The sequence below is a fragment of the Bubalus bubalis genome, chromosome 9, assembly GCF_019923935.1.
Source record: "Bubalus bubalis isolate 160015118507 breed Murrah chromosome 9, NDDB_SH_1, whole genome shotgun sequence".
Classification (NCBI taxonomy): domain Eukaryota; kingdom Metazoa; phylum Chordata; class Mammalia; order Artiodactyla; family Bovidae; genus Bubalus; species Bubalus bubalis.
In genome coordinates this window covers 94,712,378-94,729,903 of record NC_059165.1, presented here as the reverse complement: position 1 = coordinate 94,729,903, position 17,526 = coordinate 94,712,378, and the positions used below count along the sequence as shown (strand labels likewise).

The 17,526-nt window shown below is 58.8% G+C and overlaps 1 protein-coding gene across 4 annotated transcripts; it reads left to right on the top strand.

The window, feature by feature from the left end:
* The first annotated feature begins 646 nt into the window (after positions 1-646).
* On the top strand, positions 647-16,932 carry CAMSAP3 (calmodulin regulated spectrin associated protein family member 3). 4 transcript variants are annotated; one of them, XM_025293418.3, is made up of 19 exons: positions 647-933; positions 7,695-7,948; positions 8,326-8,448; positions 8,543-8,638; positions 8,828-8,860; positions 9,747-9,794; positions 10,060-10,198; positions 11,001-11,140; positions 11,216-11,309; positions 11,400-11,451; positions 11,626-11,699; positions 12,008-12,077; positions 12,173-13,646; positions 14,905-15,044; positions 15,126-15,433; positions 15,759-15,858; positions 16,229-16,341; positions 16,422-16,540; positions 16,627-16,932. In XM_025293418.3, exons 1-19 carry the CDS (start codon positions 786-788, stop codon positions 16,930-16,932), a joined length of 3,831 nt encoding a protein of 1,276 aa, XP_025149203.3. In that variant the 5' UTR covers positions 647-785. The 4 variants fall into 4 exon arrangements, with proteins under 4 accessions (XP_025149203.3, XP_025149204.3, XP_025149205.3 ...); XM_025293419.3 differs by lacking the exon at positions 8,828-8,860; XM_025293420.3 differs by lacking the exon at positions 9,747-9,794.
* The last annotated feature ends 594 nt before the right edge of the window (positions 16,933-17,526 follow it).

The window sequence follows — 17,526 nt, the reverse complement described above, 5'->3', positions numbered from 1 at the left end:
CATTCTGATACATAATACAAGTACATTTAAATGCTCACAAATAGGCACACTCACAAGCACAATGACAAAACACACTCCTGTTTTCTAAGGACACAGGCACCTACACAATATAGATCCTTGAAAACACAACACTCATGAAAATCAAGGACACACACAAGCGCTGTCACACACTCACACAGATACGCACATGCAGACACCCTCAAAGACACTCGTGCACCACCCAACACTTGCAGAGACCATACACTCGTGCGAACACAGACACCCGTTCTTGGACGCTCCCAAGACACAATGAGAAACAGGTGCACCCACGCGCGCGCTGCCTCCGGGGCCAGGAATGACAAGCTCACATTCTCATCTAAGGAAACAACACTTGTGCCTGCACCCACACCCGCAACCGAGGGTCCCTCATCCTCCCCAGTGCGCGCACACAGACAAGCGCGCGCGGGCGCGCACACACACACGCACACTCCTCCGCAGCCTCCCCCGCCGCCACCGCAGTCTGGGCCCGCCCCACCCTGCGGCGGCGAGGGGTCGGGCGAGGCGAGGGGACCGGGAGAGGCGAGGGGACCGGGTCGGGGGCCAGGGCCGGGGGCGGGGCGCACCTGGGCTCCGCCCCGGGGCGGGGCCGACGCAGCGTCGTGAGCGCGAGCGGCCGCACCTGGCTCGCCTGCGGTGGTGGTGGTGGTGGCGGCTGTGGTGGCGGCAGCGGGCCCGGCCCGGGTGCGAGCGCGGCGAAGCCCAGCCCGAGCGAGCGCGGAGCCGGTGCCCGCAGCCCCCGCGCCGCCATGGTGGAGGCGGCGCCCCCGGGGCCCGGGCCGCTGCGGAGGACCTTCCTGGTGCCCGAGATCAAGTCGCTGGACCAGTACGATTTCTCGCGGGCTAAGGCGGCGGCCAGCCTGGCGTGGGTGCTGCGGGCCGCATTCGGGGGCGCAGGTACCGGGGCCAGGGGAAGAAGGGGGCGGCAGGTGCGGGGGGCGGGGCGCCGCGCTGGGGAGGCCGGGGCCGTGGGAACAATAGCGCCGGCCGCCGGGGGCGGGGGGGTCCCCGGGCCTGGGCCCCTCGGCGCCGGGCCTCTGGGCTTCCTGCTCGGCCCGGGCGGTGGACTTTGCCCGCGCGGCTGCGGGAGCACGGTGGGGGTGGGGCCGGCTGCCCAGCTCCGCGCCACGACCGGGGCGTCCGGGTCCCCAGGTGAGCCGGGCAGGGTCTGTGGGCCGAGTGGTGTCCCCCAGGGCGAGCCTCGCCTCGCCTCTGGCACGTCCTCCCCCCACCCTTTACACCCTTATATCACGCGCCCGCGAGGACCCCCGCCCCTGTCCAGGCCGGACACACACACCCGGCGTCGGCCCTGCCTGCGCTGCGGGCGGCGAAGGGAGCTCCAGGAAGCCCCTCTCTCGCCTCCATGGCCCCGGCCGGCGGCTGGCAGCTGTGACTTATTGCCCCATTTTACTCAGGAGGCGGGCGAGCCCGGCAGAAGGGAAATGGCTTATCCATGATCGCCGGGAGTGGGGGCCCAGGTGTGGGGCCTTGTCCCACTTCCTCCCCAAGACCCACATGTGTGGAGACTTTGGGCCACCCCACGGGGGAGGAGGATGCGGGTACATCCCTAGGATTTGAGGCCCAGGGCAGTTTCAGTCATGGCCTCATGCCAGAGCCAGGAGTCAGGGCCTGGCCATGGGGAAGAGGAGTTAATTAAGGTCTGGGCCTTCTGGGGGGACGCCCTGCCCGCCTACGGGTCCTGCCCACTGGTCTTGGCACCAGCTGAGCACAGCCCATCCCCCCTTCAGTGGCCTTCCCAGATCAACCTGTTCTGGGTGTGGGTCTTGGTGACAGCTGTCCGTCTGTCTCCTGGTTCCGCCTGAGCCTGTCTTTTTCTCCCAGTCTCTTTCCCTGCAGTCTCCCAGTCAGGGCCCACTCTAGGGCCCACCCACCCCCAAATACCTGCTTGAGGAAGAGAGGAAGGATTGGCAGGGAGAGAGCCCAGCCTGCCCCAGTCCCCTGCATCCCAAGTTATGAGGCCACAGAGGACTCAGCTTTGGGAATCAGCTGGGTTTGAGTGCCACATTCCCCCAGAATGTGGACGAATTAACCCAATTCTCTAAGCTTCTGTTGAGTCCTCTGTAAAAGAAGGCATGTATTCACTTTGTTATCCATTTCACAATTGTCCACTAAGTCCCAGGGCAGTGCTGGGGTGAGTGGGGTCCCAGTTTCATCTTTCACAAGGTGAGACAGACAGACCATGGGCTTCTTCTGTGTCTGGCCCACTATACACACTAAGCGGATGTTGCTATTTCTGCTGCCATGACCAGTGGTATTTTTATTAATGATAATATTATTTGTCCTCTGTCCAGGGGACCGAAGAGAAATTACTATTCCATTTTGCAGAAAGAAAAGTCAGGTCTCTGGGAGGATGCCCTGACTCACCTGGTTCTGTTTTTACTGACCTCAGCTCCCCCAAATTGTGTGATATGGTCCCAGAGGGTCAAGTTCAGTCTGTCCCCTCACCCATGTTCTCTCAACAGTGGGGGGACTGAGCAAGGGGAGACCCCAGGCTCTAAGCAGGAAGTGGTGAGCAGACCCCTGCTTGATCCATGAACTCTGGAACTCTTTACTGATGCCTGTTGGGTGCCAGGCCAGTGCTGGGCTCTCAGGACAGAAAAGATGGGGATGAACTCTGGAGAGAGGACGATGGGACCTGAAACCAGACCGTTGCTTCTTCTAGTGATAAAGCTGGTGATGTTCAAGCAGTGTTGAAGAGGGCTGCCAGCCCTGCAGAGGGGCTAGGGGAGGAAATCCTAGAAGTCTTCCAGGGAAGGGAGGAGAAGGGACAGACAGCTCACTAGAGGAGGGAGCGTTTGGACCTTGAAGGCTGTGTAGGAGTTTTCTAGGGGGAGGAGACCCACAGGGAGTTCTCTGTGCCGTGCCCAGGAGTGGCTGGGGGTGATGAGGGAGTCTGGTGCCATTGGAGAGGTCCTCTCAGGCCACATGTGGGGATCTGAGGGCCCTGGGGAGCTGGGGAAGGTGTTTGGGGACTGACAAGATGAGATCAGTTATGCAGTTGCCCCCCTGGGGAAAAATGGCTAGGGGGATGGGGTCTTTCGGGTGACCCGGGGCACAGGCCTGAGGAGGTTGGGCAAGAATGCAGGCTAGTGGGCTCCACAGTGAGCTCAGAGATAAGATAAGGAAGGGTGCCATCTTTACACAAGTTTGGGAAGTGCTACATGCAGTCCCTCAGGCCTCCAGAACCTCCCTGTGGTGCTCTAGGGAGCTAGGGTCCTGTCGGCTCCACCCTTTACTCTCTCTTTGGATCTTGGCCAAGTCATCTTAGCTGTCTGGATCTATGTTTTCCTATCTGTACAATGGATAAGTTTCATAAGAATTCCATGAGCAAGGGAGGTGGGAGGAGGCTCAAGAGGGAGGGGATATATAGATACTTATGGCTGATTCCATATCAGCGGTGTATGGCAGAAACCAATACAACATCGTAGAGCAGTTATCCTCCAAATAAAAAAAGAAAAGGAATGCCAGGAGCAGATGCACACAAGGCGGGTGGTCCAAAGACTAGCTGTGCTGTCCAGCGTGGTAGCCACGAGCAACATATTGTTGTTCAGTCACTTACTTGTGTCCATCTCTTTGCGACCCCATGGGCTGCAGCACACCAGGCTTCCCTATCCTTCACTATCTCCTGGAGGTTGCTCAAACTCATGTCCATTGAGTCGGTGATGCCATCCAACCATCTCATCCTCTGTCACCCCCTTTTCCTCCTGCCCTCAATCTTTCCCAGCATCACGGTCTTTTCCAATGAGTTGGCTTTTCGCATCAGATGGCCAAAGTTTTGGAACTTCAGCATCAGTCCTTCCCATAAATATTCAGGGTTGACTTCCTTTAGGACTGACTGGTTTGATCTCCTTGCAGTCCAAGGGACTTTCAAGAGCAACATGTGGCTGATCTAACTTGTGAAAGGCTGTCAATGTAAAATACACAGTGGCTTCTGGAGACCTGGTACCAAAAACAAAAAATGTGAACATCCCATTAATAATGTTTTTATGTTGACATGTTGAAATAATATTTTGGGGATATATATATATATATGGTGAGATATATTACTAAGATATATATTACCAATATATATATTTTGGGTGAGATATATTATAAGGTCTTGTTACTCCTTGCTGCTTTTTAAACAGTACAATAGAAAAATTTAAACTTCTTGTGTGGCTCGTATTCTATTCCTGTTGGACAGTATTAAGTGCTCCAATAAACATAGCATAGAACCGCAGTTCTCAACTGATGATGAGTTTGTCACTTAGGGGCCATGTTTGGGAATATCTTTGGTTGTCACTATTAGAGAGGACAGTGTTCTTGTCAGCTCTCGAGGAGAGACCAGGAAGTCTGCTAAACATGTTACAATGCCCAGAACAGCACTCCCTGCCCCAATTCCCCACACCTACAGCCCCACTAAACACAAATCGTCCAGCCCCAAATGCCAGTTGTGCTTCGGCAAAGACACACTAGTATAACCTAAGTACTTGATAAACATTGTGTGTGCTTGGGTTGTGTCCGACTCTGCAACCCTATGGACTGTTGCCCACCAGGCTCCTCTGTCTCTGGGATTTCCCAGACAAGAATACTGGAGTGGGTTGCCATGTCCTCCTCCAGGGGATTTTCCCCTCCCAGGGATCAAACCCATGTCTCTTGTGTCTCCTGCATTGGCACGTGAATTCTTTACCACTGCACCACCTGGGAAGCCCCTGACCCCGGAAGCCCCTTAATAAACAGTAGCCATCGGTAGCTCCAGCTCAAGTTGTCATCTTCAAGGCCCTGACAAGTCCTGCAGGAAAGAAACTTGTTTCATTTTGCTGATGAGAGCAGGAAACAAACCTGGAGCTAGAGAGAGAGGGAGGAGGGTTTGGCTTCAGGGGATGCCAGGAGCTGAAGCCCGGTGAGTTGAGGCTGGATGTTGGAGGTGGGGAGAGAGAAGGAGGGATGGTGTTCTCTCACTGTGATGGGAACAGAGAGAAGGAGAAGGATGCTAAGGATTAGGGGCAGTGCCTGAGCTGCAGCAGGAGGCAGTGCTCAGATGACTATGGAAGCCATCATTGTGGTGGGAAGGAGGTGGGGAGAGCATGTCCATTGACAGGGCTGCTCAGACAGAGCTATCAGGAGCCCAGCAATGAAAAGGCATGCGGGCAGGCAGCCAGGCTTGAGTGGTGGGAGAAAGAGAAAAGAGACAGGATGTTGGGAGACACCAGAGGGAGGAAGACTTCCCAAAGAAGGAGATGCTCGGCAGAGAGCCCAGGCAAGATAGTGGGCTTTGGAAGGCCACTGCTGGCCTTGGGAAGGCTGGGAGCTACAAGGGAAGGAACGGACTGGGAGGGGTCCAATCGGGAGTAGAGTGGAAGGAAAGAGAACCTGGAGAACTTTTTTCTAATTGGAGTATAGTTACAATGTTGTGTTTAGTTTCACATAAACAGCAAACTGACTCAGTTATACATACATATATAGGCTTCCCAGGTGGCGAAGTGGTAAAGAATCCACCTGTCAATGAGGGATATGCAAGAGACATGGGTTCGATCCCTGGGTTGGAAAGATCCCCTGGAGTATGAAATGGCAACCTGCTCCAGGATTCTTGCCTTGAAAATTCCACAGACAAAGGAGCTGACGAGCTACAGTCCATGGGGTTGCAAAGAGCTGGACATGACTGAACGACTGAACACACACACACACACACATTCATTTTCAGATTCTTTTTCAGTGTAGGTTATTACAAGATATTAAGTATAGTTTTCTGTGCTCTGCAGTAGGTCCTAGTTGGTTATCCAGTTCATAGTGCTATGTATACGTTAATCCTAAATTCCTAATTAATCGCTCCCTGCTTCCCTTTTAGTAACCCTAAGTTTGTTTTCTGTCTTGTTTCTGTTTTGTAAATAAGCCCCTTTGTATCATTTTTTTAGATTCCACATATGGAATATTCCACATATTCCAAGCGATGGGGTTTGATATATGTGTTTCTCTGTCTGACTTCACATAATATAATCTCTCACTCTGGAGAGCTTTTCCTTCAAGGGTCAGGGAGATGGCCCAACTCTTCACAAGGTTTGGGTATTAAGTGGGAAGGTCAAGTGTGAGTTTAAGGGGTGGGGAAAGATCAGAGTGGGCAGGGAGGGGTTGAAGGCAAGGGTGCCTGGGTCCTTGTAGCTGAGGGCCGGGACCCCGGGGGAGCACTGCTGTGAACTCAGGCACCTGAGGAAGGCCTGGTATGTCACATTCAAATGTTTCTGAACGGTACAATCCTGCTTCCTCGCATTCTTCCAACACAGGCAGAACCCACGTGTACAGATCAGCGGCTCTGACTGGGATAAGACTTGGGGCCTCCCTGGAAGGCCCAGGAGGGCAGATCTAACTGAGTTGGATCCTCCTCCTCTACCTCCCGAATCTTCCTAGTGGCTCTGATTTTTCTCCTCCTCACCCTTGGGTTCTACTTGGTTGGGGTTCTGCTATTGCCCTCCTCCCCCTGGAGCTTCCTCAAGCCTCCTCGTCTTACCTTGTCCCTCTCTTTCAGAGTTTCCATGGCTGCCTCTAAGTCCCCGGCCCTCCTGTACCCCCATCTCAGCCAACACCCTCTTTCTCCCGCCTGTCTTCCCCCTCCAGATAGGGCTCTGGGGGCCTCTCTTCCCCCCACCCCCTCCCTTCAGTCACCAAGTTCAGGCCATTCACCCCTCTCAACGTGTTTGCAGTCTGTCCCCTCCTCCATTCTATGCCCCTCCAGCCAGCCCCCCGCTCCACAGCTCATCCCACCTCCAGCCTCCACTCTAAGGGTGTAGTCTCCTTGAGACCTGGGTTTGAATCCCAGTCCCAACCTTTTTTTTTTTTTAAATATTTATTTGTTTGGATATTTAGTTGTGCCATGCTAACTCTTAGTTGCAGCATGTGGGATCTAGTTCCCTGACCAGGGGAGTGCGGAGTCTTAGCTACTGGCCCACCAGGAAGTCCCCCAGTCCCAGCCTTGATGAGCTGTGTGGCCTTGGTGCCTAGGTTTCCTCATCTATAAAGCGGAGTTACCACGTGTGCCCAGGCTGCCTCGTCCTAGGGTTGCTGTAAGGGGAAGCACCGGGGAGGTCTATTAACCCTTCTAGTCTCTGTAGTCCTTAGGTGAGGGCGAGAGGCGTGGCTTCAAGACCCCGCCTATCTGACCTCCATTTCCACTCTGGGTCCAAGAGCCCGCCATCTCCTCTAGGCTTGGTGCTCCGTCCCACCCACCGTCTCTCCTTTGTATGCAGATCCCCCTGCCAGAAACAACATCATCCCTTCATCTGGGAAACTCCTCCGCATTTGCGCCTCTCATCTTAGCCCAGCTCCCCTATTCTCCCATCTTGGTGCCATCCTCCTTGGTACAGACCTGCCCCAACCCACATCCCACCCACCCCCTGCTTTAATTGGGGCCATGTAATTGTATGTAAGGGCTTCCCTGGTGGCTCAGACGGGAAAGAATCTGCCTGCAATGCTGGAGTTCCGGGTTCGATTTCTGGGTTGATCCCTGGGTCCTGGAGAAGGGAATGGCTACCCACTTCAGTATTCTTGCCTGGAGAATTCCATGGACAGAGGCGCCTGGTAGGCTACCAGTCCATGGGGTTGCAAGTATGGGCGTTTGTGCCCCATGCCCTGACCCTGCCATTACCTCCACTCCGCCCCCGCAGAGCATGTGCCCTCGGAGCTGTGGGAGCCCTTCTACACGGATCAGTACGCCCAGGAGCATGTGAAGCCCCCGGTGACACGGCTGCTGCTCTCGGCCGAGCTGTACTGCCGGGCCTGGCGCCAGGCGCTGCCGCAGCTCGAAGCACCCCCTAGCCCTTCTGCGCTTCTGGCACTGCTGGCACGGAGGGGCACAGTGCCTGCGCTGCCCGAGCGCCCAGTGCAGGAGGCCGACCTGAGGCACCAGCCTATCCTCATGGTAGGCCCCGCCCCTGCCCAGCCAGGCCCCGCCCCACCAAACAAAGTCCCTCCCCCACCAAGGCTCCGCCCATCAGCCCTGGCTCCTCCTACCAAGTCAGGCACCTCCCAAAAAGGTGCTACTCTGGACGCCAGATCACTAAGGCCTAGTTTGTGACCTTCAAGTATTCTGGCCTGGAGAATTCCATGGGCTGTATAGTCCATGAGGTTTCAAAGAGTTAGACATTGAGAGACTTTAAGTTTCCCTTTCAAGCTTGGCCTGCTTCCCAAGCCCGTCCCACTGTAAGCCCCTCCCACCTCTAGGTTTTTCCTGTTTCTTTTCCCTTGGAGGCCTCCAACCTGTGCTCTGGGCTCACCCTTCAGCCCTTGCCCCTACAGGGAGCCCATCTAGCTGTCATTGATGCCCTCATGGTTGCCTTCGCCTTCGAGTGGACAAAGACACTGCCTGGTCCCTTGGCCCTAGCCAGCTTGGAGCACAAGCTCCTTTTCTGGGTAGACACGGTAGGTGGGGGTTGGGCCAAGATGGGGGGTGGGGGGGCGGAGGTGGCCAGGACCGGTCCAGTGACTAGAGTGCTAACCTCTCCCTCCTCCGCAGACCATCCGGCGTCTGCAGGAGAAGACGGAGCAGGAAGCTGCCCAGAGAGCTACTCCAGCGGCCCCTGCAGATGGGGTGGCCCCAGCGCAGCCTTCGGTGAGGCTGGGGTGATGGATGGAAGGAAGGAGGGAGGGGCGGATCTTTCAGGGCTGGATGGGTAGGTCGGGGCTGTGCCTCGAGGCCATTCTTGCTCTTGGCGGGGCCGGAAGTGACTCTCTTTCTCTCTCTGCCCCCTTGCCTCTGCCCACTCCTGCCACACTCTCCTCTCTGCCTCTCTGGCATCAGTGCCCCACACGCTGGTACTGGAAGCTGGTTCCTGTAAGTGGGGCTGTCTTTCTGCCCTGTCTGCCCGCCCCGCTTGTCGCTGTCTGTGTGTCTCTTTCTGCCTGCCTGTCCCGCTCCCTCTCCTATTCTCCCCTGCTCCCAGTTATGAGCAAAGGAAGTAGGACCCAGCCCTGCGGGACAGAGGGAAGCCCTTTGGGGAACCAAGGCAAGAGGGTCATCTCTGCTCTTACTTCTCCCCTGGTATATGACCCCCCCTCCCAGTAATCCAGAGGCTTGTCCACCTGAGCCGAGGTGGGGAGACCTCTGGGGCTTCTGAAGGGAGGACCCCAGCCCATCAGACACATGGATCCTGACCCCAGCAGGCAGGGCACAGGGAGAAGACCCTTCTGGCCAAGAGGAAGATGCTCAAACCCAAAAGAGGGGAGAGGAACCTTCCTAACTGAGCCTCCAGCTTCCCTAAGGACAGCTCCCTGCTCCCAGCTCTGGAGGCAGTGGAGTGTCCATCCCTGAAGTGCAATAAGGGGAAAGTGACCACTGCAAGTGGGGTGAGGGTGGGGGCACTTTGGGCTGAAGCCCCTGCCTTTGCTCACTTCAGGGCCTCCTCCTTCCTCCCACCCTAGGGCCTGGGTCAGGGGCTCCTTTCCTGCCTACCTGCTTCCTCTGCATGCCCTCTCCCAGCTGGGGCCTGGGTCTTTTGAGTGGGTGGGGGAGGACTTCCTGCATGAGAGGCTGCTCTGTTGGGTCCCTCCGTGCTGGGAGGTGCTGGGGTCCCCAAAGCCGGCCAGAGCACAGCCAGGGAGCTGGACGGCCAGGGCTCAGGACAGGGGTCAGGGCCGTCCCCTATCCCGGAGGTGTGCTTGGGGGCCCAGCAAGTCAGCACCCCTCCCGCCCCGCTGACGGCTGCTCCTCTCCCCCCCAGCACGCAATTGCCTTCTGTTTGAAGGAGTCGGGGAGCAAACCCCCCATGGTAATGTATCCCCCACCCCGGGGTCTCAGGAGTCCCTGCTCCCAGCCCCCGCTGCTGGCCTGGCTGCTCGCGGACACCTCCTCTGCCTCTTGCTGCTGCCCTTCCCCACCCTGCTCCAGGCTGGCCCCCCTCCCACTCTGGCTCTGGGACCCCCCTGGCTTCATGCCCCTTCGTGGTAGAAACCCCAGGCCTCCCCACACAGCTTGCATGACCACGGACTTGGAGGCCAGCCTGACCTCTGACCTGACACGGCTCCCACCCGCAGATTCGATATCGCAAGGACCGTGCGGTGGCCCGACGTGCCCCCTGCTTTCCGACGGTGACCAGCCTCCAGGACCTGGCAAGTGGGGCAGCGCTGGCCGCCACAATCCACTGCTACTGTCCCCAGCTCTTGCGACTTGAGGGTGAGTAAATGGGTCTGAGCCAGATCCTTTCCCGACAAGCCTGGCACCCAGGCCTTGGCTCCTGTCCCCAGAGTATTGCAGAGACTCAGGATTGGCAGACCTGAGTTTGAACATCTCTCTTCTATTAATGAGCTGTGTGACCTTGCCCAAGTGTCTAAACCTCTCTGTGCTGCCTATAATTCAGTGTGTTAGTTGCTCAGTCGTGTCTGACACTTTGTGACCCCACTGTAGACTGCCAGGCTCCTCTGCCCATGGGATTCTCCAGGCAAGAATACTGGAGTGGGTTGTCATGCCCTCCTCCTGGGGATCTTGCCAACCCAGGGATCGAACCCAGGTCACCTGCATTGCAGGAAGATTCTTTACCATCTGAGCCATACTGTGTGATTCCATAATTCAGTCCTGCAGCAAATGTGAGTAGAGTAGAAACTGTGTGCCAAATCCTATTGTAGGCACCAAGAGATCCAACCAAAAGAATATGGACCTGCCCCTGGCCTCAGGCGGCTCACATCCTAGTTGAGAGAGAATGAACCATAAGTTCATTTAGAGCAATGTTCTGGATGTTAGGTACTTTGTTAAGTGCTGGGTAGTCAGAAGCCATTTGAGGTGAGTTCTAGGGGGACTAGCATTCCAGGCGGTGGGGACAATAGATGCAAAGACCTGAGGGACAGCCAGCCTATCATGACACCCACCTTATGAAGGGGGCCCGGCTCAGCTCATCAGTCGAGGTGTCCGTGTGTATTGTGTGCTGGGACCCCGTCCTCCTTCCTGGAGAGCCAGGGACCCAGGCATCCTGTCCCGACAGAGGTATGCCTCAAGGACCCCATGTCTGTGGCGGACAGCCTGTACAACCTCCAGCTGGTGCAGGATTTCTGTGCCTCCCGCCTCCCTCGGGGCTGCCCGCTGTCCTTGGAGGACCTTCTCTATGTCCCACCGCCCCTCAAGGTAAGGCTACCTCATGGGCCTCATGGGCATCCGGGGCTGTGGGTCCGGGCGGCTGACCCTGCCTCTCGCCTCCAGGTCAACCTGATGGTGCTGCTGGCTGAGTTGTTCATGTGTTTCGAGGTGCTGAAACCTGACTTTGTGCAGGTCAAGGATCTGCCTGATGGTCACGGTAAGGCCTGGCCCTGGGCCTGGGGTGGGGTGAGGTTGAGGGGGATGGTGGGAAGACCAAGCCCTGCCTGACCCTCTGCTCTGTGTACAGCCGCCTCCCCCCAGGCCACAGAGGCCTCTACTCCCCAGAACAGCGGCAGCAGGTACATCCCCTGGTGGGTGGAGACTTCCCAGCCACGATGGGTTCCTCCTCCTGCTGGGTCCCTCCTGCTGGGTAGGCTAGAGGGGAGGTGTCAGAGGGTACTCTGGTCTCCACTCCCAAGGGGGGAGGGGAGGGGGATGGGGGGGACCCTTGGCTGACACACGTCTCTTGGCAGCTCTCCTGTCTTCAATTTCCGCCATCCACTCCTGTCACCTGGTGGGCCCCAGTCCCCACTCCGAGGATCCACAGGTGAGGGCAGGGGGATGGCTGGTCACTGGAGATCCGCACCCCCCACACCCAAAGACTGCCCCTGCTGACCTCATGTGGACACCTTGTGACCCCTCCATTGGGTCTGTCTGGTACCTGAATGACTTCCTTGGTGACATTCACTGGCCCCCACAGTGACCTCCTCACAAGGACCCCCTAGTGACACCACGTGGCCCCCAGCTATCCATCCACATAATGCCCCATCAGTGACTCACCCACTGACACCCCATGGCTCACCCCACCCAGGGTCCCCAGTGACCCCAGAATGACCACTCATCACCCCTCCCCAGGCTCGCTGAAGTCCTCCCCGTCCATGTCCCACATGGAGGCCCTCGGCAAAGCCTGGAACCGTCAGCTCAGGTGAGCACATCAAAAGGGCCCAGGTAGTGGAGTCAGAGGGGCCAGGTGGGGCCTGGACCTGTCCCAGGGGCTGACCCTTCCCTCCGGCCGCCCAGCCGTCCCCTTTCCCAGGCCGTGTCGTTCAGCACCCCCTTTGGCCTGGACAGCGACGTGGATGTTGTCATGGGAGATCCCGTCCTACTGCGCTCCGTCAGCTCAGACAGCCTGGGTCCCCAGCGCCCTGTGCCAGCCCGGACCCCTGCGCAGCCACCCCCAGAGACTGGCGACCTGCCTACCATCGAGGAGGCCCTGCAGATCATCCACAGTGCCGAGCCCCGGCTGCTCCCAGATGGGGCTGCCGACGGCAGCTTCTACCTCCATTCCCCTGAGGGGTCCTCCAAACTGCCGCTGGCTTCCCCCTACCCACAGGAGGGGGCCTCAAAACCACTGCCTGACGGGCCCACCAAAGTATCTGCCTACTTGCCCCACCCCGAGGGCCCCTCAAAACCGGCTCCCTGCCCAGCTGGGGAGGTATCAAAACCACCAGCCCTGCCTGAGGGCTCCCCAAAGGTGGCAGCTTCATCCCCAGCAGCCAGCAACTCTGAAGTGAAGATGACCAGCTTTGCTGAACGCAAGAAGCAGCTGGTGAAGGCCGAGGTCGAGGCCGGGTCCCCAGTGGCCACCCCGGGGGCACCGGAGGCCCTGAGCTCGGAGATGAGTGAGCTTGGAGCCCGGCTAGAGGAGAAACGCCGGGCCATCGAGGCCCAGAAGCGACGGATCGAGGCCATCTTTGCCAAGCACCGCCAACGACTGGGCAAGAATGCTTTCCTGCAGGTGCAGCCCCGGGAGGCTGGTGGGGAAGCAGAGGCAGAGCTGGGCCCGGCCCCTGGCGGGGAGCGGCCAGCAGGTGAGGGCCAGGGTGAGCCATCCCCACGGCCAAAGGCGGTGACCTTCTCACCAGAACTGGGCCCGGTGCCCCCCGAAGGACTGGGGGACTATAACCGGGCAGTGAGCAAGCTGAGCGCGGCACTCAACTCTCTGCAGCGGGACATGCAGAGGCTCACAGACCAGCAGCAGCGGCTCCTGGCCCCACCCGAGTCCTCCACAGTCGCCCCTACTCCAGCTGCCGCCGCGTGGGTCATCCCCGGTCCCACAACGGGCCCCAAAGCTGCATCCCCCAGCCCCGCCCGGCGCGCCCCAGCTGCCCGGCGCAGCCACGGGCCGGGCCCCAGCCCCGGCCCCAGCCCCACACCCCGCAGCCCCAAACACGCGCGGCCAGCAGAGCTGCGGCTGGCGCCCCTGACCAGGGTGCTCACGCCCCCACACGACGTGGACAGCCTCCCCCATCTGCGCAAGTTCTCACCGAGCCAGGTGCCGGTGCAGACGCGCTCCTCCATCCTCCTGGCCGAGGGGCCGCCCCCCGAGGAGCCCGCAGCACGGCCTGGCCTCATCGAGATCCCACTGAGCAGCCTGGAGGAGCCAGCGGCTGAGGACGAGGGAGATGGGAGCCCCCCTGGGGCTGAGGACTCCTTAGAGGAGGAAGCGTCTTCAGAGGGAGAGCCCCGCACCGGACTGGGCTTCTTCTATAAGGTGAGCACCTGAGCAGGCGGGGGCGGGGCCAGGTGGGCAGATGGAAGAACGAACGGATGGGCAGACAGGCAGGTGGACGGTGGTCGCATGGATGGGGCTTTCTCAGTGTATGACCAGACAGACAGAGCTGGTAGGGGAACAGAATGGATAGATGGTTAGCCAGGTGGGAGAGGCAGACCTACTAGGTGTGTGTGGTCAGATGGACATGTAGATGCGGTAGGTAGTGGGTGAATACAAAGTAAGTGGTAGACAGATGGACAGGGGTGGCCCAGTAGACGGATGGGTAGGTGGGTTATGGACAGGTGAACAGGAATAGGCAGATCGACAGATGCAGCTGGCATCTTCCACAGCATCCCCTCCCTCCTGTCCTCTCCTCCCCACTGCCCCCAGCATGGCCCTACAGTTCCTCTTTTGAACTTTTCCATATCCAATCACTCTTCTTCCTGTCGGCATCCCCAGCCTGGGCCAGCACCTTTTACTTGGACACCAGCAGTCTCGTCCTGATTGGTCTCCACTGCCCACCCCTCACCACACCAATCCCTGGCCATTGTGAACTGAGCAGTTAGCATTTATCTAAAATGTAAATTAGACCCTGTCACTCCCGTCTGTGGGCTTACCCAGTGGCTCAAACAGTAAAGAATCTGCCTGCAATGCAGAAGACTGGAGTTCAATCCCTGGGTCGGGAAGATCCCCTGGAGAAGGGGATGGCAACCCGCTAACAATATCCTTGTCTGGAGAATCCCACGGACAGAGGAGCCTGGCGGGCTACAGTCCATGGGGTCACAGTCGGGCACAACTGAGCGACTAACACACATACCCCTATTTAAAATCCTCCTGTGGCTCCCCTTTGGTCCTAGAATAAACTGGCCTCCCTGCTCCACACCTGCTCAACCTGCTCTGGTCTCAGGGCCTTTGCACTTCCTGTTCCCGCCCCAGAATGCACTCCTCACCACTCAACCCCACCCAGTTCAGTCCACATCATTCTCCTAGGCTGCTTCCTCCAGGAAACCTCTCCTGGTATCTCCTAGGATAGATCCTGCCCCACCAGTGTGCTCACCAGTATTGCGTCCTAGCTGGGTTGAGGCCTTTGTGTGCCCAGAACCCAGCATGGGGTCACACACAGAGCAGGCACACACCAAATGCCTTCAGACCAATGACAAAAACTCAAGGACATGTGAGTGGCTGGCAGGCTGGGTCAAAACAGACTCCAGCCGAACCAGGGGAGGGACAGCCAGTTACACTCAGTGCCTGCCCCCAGGATGAAGACAAGCCCGAGGACGAGATGGCCCAGAAGCGGGCCAGCCTGCTGGAACGGCAGCAGCGGCGGGCTGAGGAGGCGCGGCGGAGGAAGCAGTGGCAGGAGGCCGAGAAGGAGCAGCGGAGGGAGGAGGCCTCGAGGTGAGGCTGAGCTCAGCCCAGGACCTCTGCTTCTGGCAACCCTGCCACCTGTCTGACTGTGTCCATCTCTTCTGTGCGTAGGCTGGCCCAGGAGGAGGTGGCCCCCAGCCCCCCTGCACCCACAGCTCCTACGGCCTCTGCTGCAACCCCAGCCCCAGCTGCCCGGGCCCCTGCTGAGGAGGAGGTGGGCCCCCGGCGGGGGGAGTTCACACGGCTGGAGTATGAACGCCGGGCCCAGCTGAAGCTGATGGACGATCTTGATAAGGTGCTGCGGCCCCGGGCAGCAGGGAGTGGGGGGCCGGGCCGCGGCGGTCGGAGGGCCCCCCGGCCACGCTCTGGTTGCTGTGATGACTCGGCCCTGGCTCGGAGCCCAGCCCGTGGACTGCTGGGTGAGGCCCCCGGGGGGCAAGTGGGGCGGCTTGGGGTATACACACAGGGCTGCAGTGTGGGGGATCAAGGCTTCCAGAAGGATGTGGGGGCCATGGCAGGGTAAAGGGTACTGGCTCAGAGTTCTCTCCAAAGCTTAATAGGTCAGGCACTGCTTCCCTACAGCCTGGCTTAGGGGGGACGGGGGGTGGTCAGTGTGGGGTGAGGGTCTTAGGCAGGGTTGACCCCCATGTTCCTTCTCCAACTGGCCAGGTCAGGCCCCCTGGGCATACGTGGAGGTAAGGGGGCTTGGTGGGGGGTGCTTGATCTGACACCCTCTGCTCCCAGGCTCTCGGCTCAGCAAAATCTACTCCCAGTCCACCCTGTCTCTGTCCACGGTGGCCAACGAGGCCCCCAGTAACCTTGGTGTGAAGAGGCCCACATCTCGGTGAGTTTGGCCTGGACGTGCATGTGCTTATGTGCCACATGCCTCTCGGAGTGTGCGTGTGTGTGTGTGTGACTGCATGTGTGAATGCGTGCCTAGGAGTGTGATATGGCACAAAGAGCTATATGGTGATATGGTGCCAGAGATGAAAGGTCACACACCTGAGACAGAACCTAAGGATGCATCTCTCTGCTCCCATGTTCAGCGTGCCCAGGGCTGGGACCTGGCCCTGCAGGGACTTAAGAGCACAGATAGTATCTGTGGATACATTCTGCTTTGCCGTTGTCCTGGGCGCACCCTTCCTGGGTCTCACTGCATACTGATTTCGTCCACCACTGACTGCACCCCTTCCCCATCCCACCCTCCCCCGCAGGGCTCCATCTCCATCGGGCCTCATGTCCCCCAGCCGCCTGCCCGGCAGCCGCGAACGTGAGTGGGACAATGGCAGCAACGCATCTTCCCCGGCCTCAGTGCCTGAGTATACGGGTAGGTGGTGGGACTTTTGGGGGTGGGGGGGTGGTGAGCACCGGCCCCCGCCAGTCCCTGCTCACTGCCCTGCCCGCTAGGTCCGCGGCTGTACAAGGAGCCGAGTGCCAAGTCCAACAAGTTCATCATCCACAATGCCCTGTCACACTGCTGCCTGGCGGGCAAGGTGAATGAGCCACAGAAGAACCGCATTCTTGAGGTAGGCCCTTGCTGGGGCTTTATAGGGGGTCGGGGGCAGGTGGGGGGTCTCTGGTGGCCTGGCTAACTGTGTCTGCTGCCCACCAGGAGATCGAGAAGAGCAAGGCCAACCACTTCCTGATCCTCTTCCGCGACTCAAGCTGCCAGTTCCGGGCCCTGTACACACTGTCCGCAGAAACAGAGGAGCTGTCACGGCTGGCAGGCTATGGCCCCCGCACGGTCACACCAGCCATGGTCGAGGGCATCTACAAGTACAACTCAGACCGCAAGCGCTTCACGCAGATCCCTGCCAAGACCATGTCGATGAGCGTGGATGCCTTCACCATCCAGGGACACCTCTGGCAGAGCAAGAAGCCCACCACTCCCAAGAAGGGCAGCAGCACCCCCAAATAGCCCCATCCTGGGTGGTCCGCAGGCCGGGCCCTGTGTACTCCGACCGCCGACCCCTCCGGGGACCAGCCCGGAGGACAGTCAGTCGGTGTTCCTGGGTCCTGTCTGTCCCCGACCTTGTCTGGGTGGGGCTGGAGTCCCCACCCCCTAATTTTTGTCCCGTCCTGCTGTGGGGGCTGAGCTGGGAGGTTCAGGGACTCAGGGCTCAGCTCAGTCCCCCCCAACCGTCTGTCCTCCCCACCTTCTTGAATAAAGTAATTTAAAGAGAGCGAGACTACTGGAGACTACTAGCATCTCCCCGAGGCTGGCTGGGGGGCTGGGGACATCTCTGCAGGAGAGGTTTCCCACACTCGCCGACCACTTCCTGTCTCCCAATTCTCTCTTGATCCTGCTCCAGCCTCTTGTCTGCCCCCTTTGATGGCTCTGGTGCAGCTCCTGCCAAGGTCTGGCATGACTCCCCTGCCAGGGCCCCGTGGCCGCTTCCCAGCTGCCTCTTAGCTGAACTCCTGGGCACCTGGGGCTTCTAGCCAGCCCTCCCCACCCCCACTGGCTTCATTTTCCTCCTCAGCCTGGCTGTTATTATCGGCCCCTCTTGTC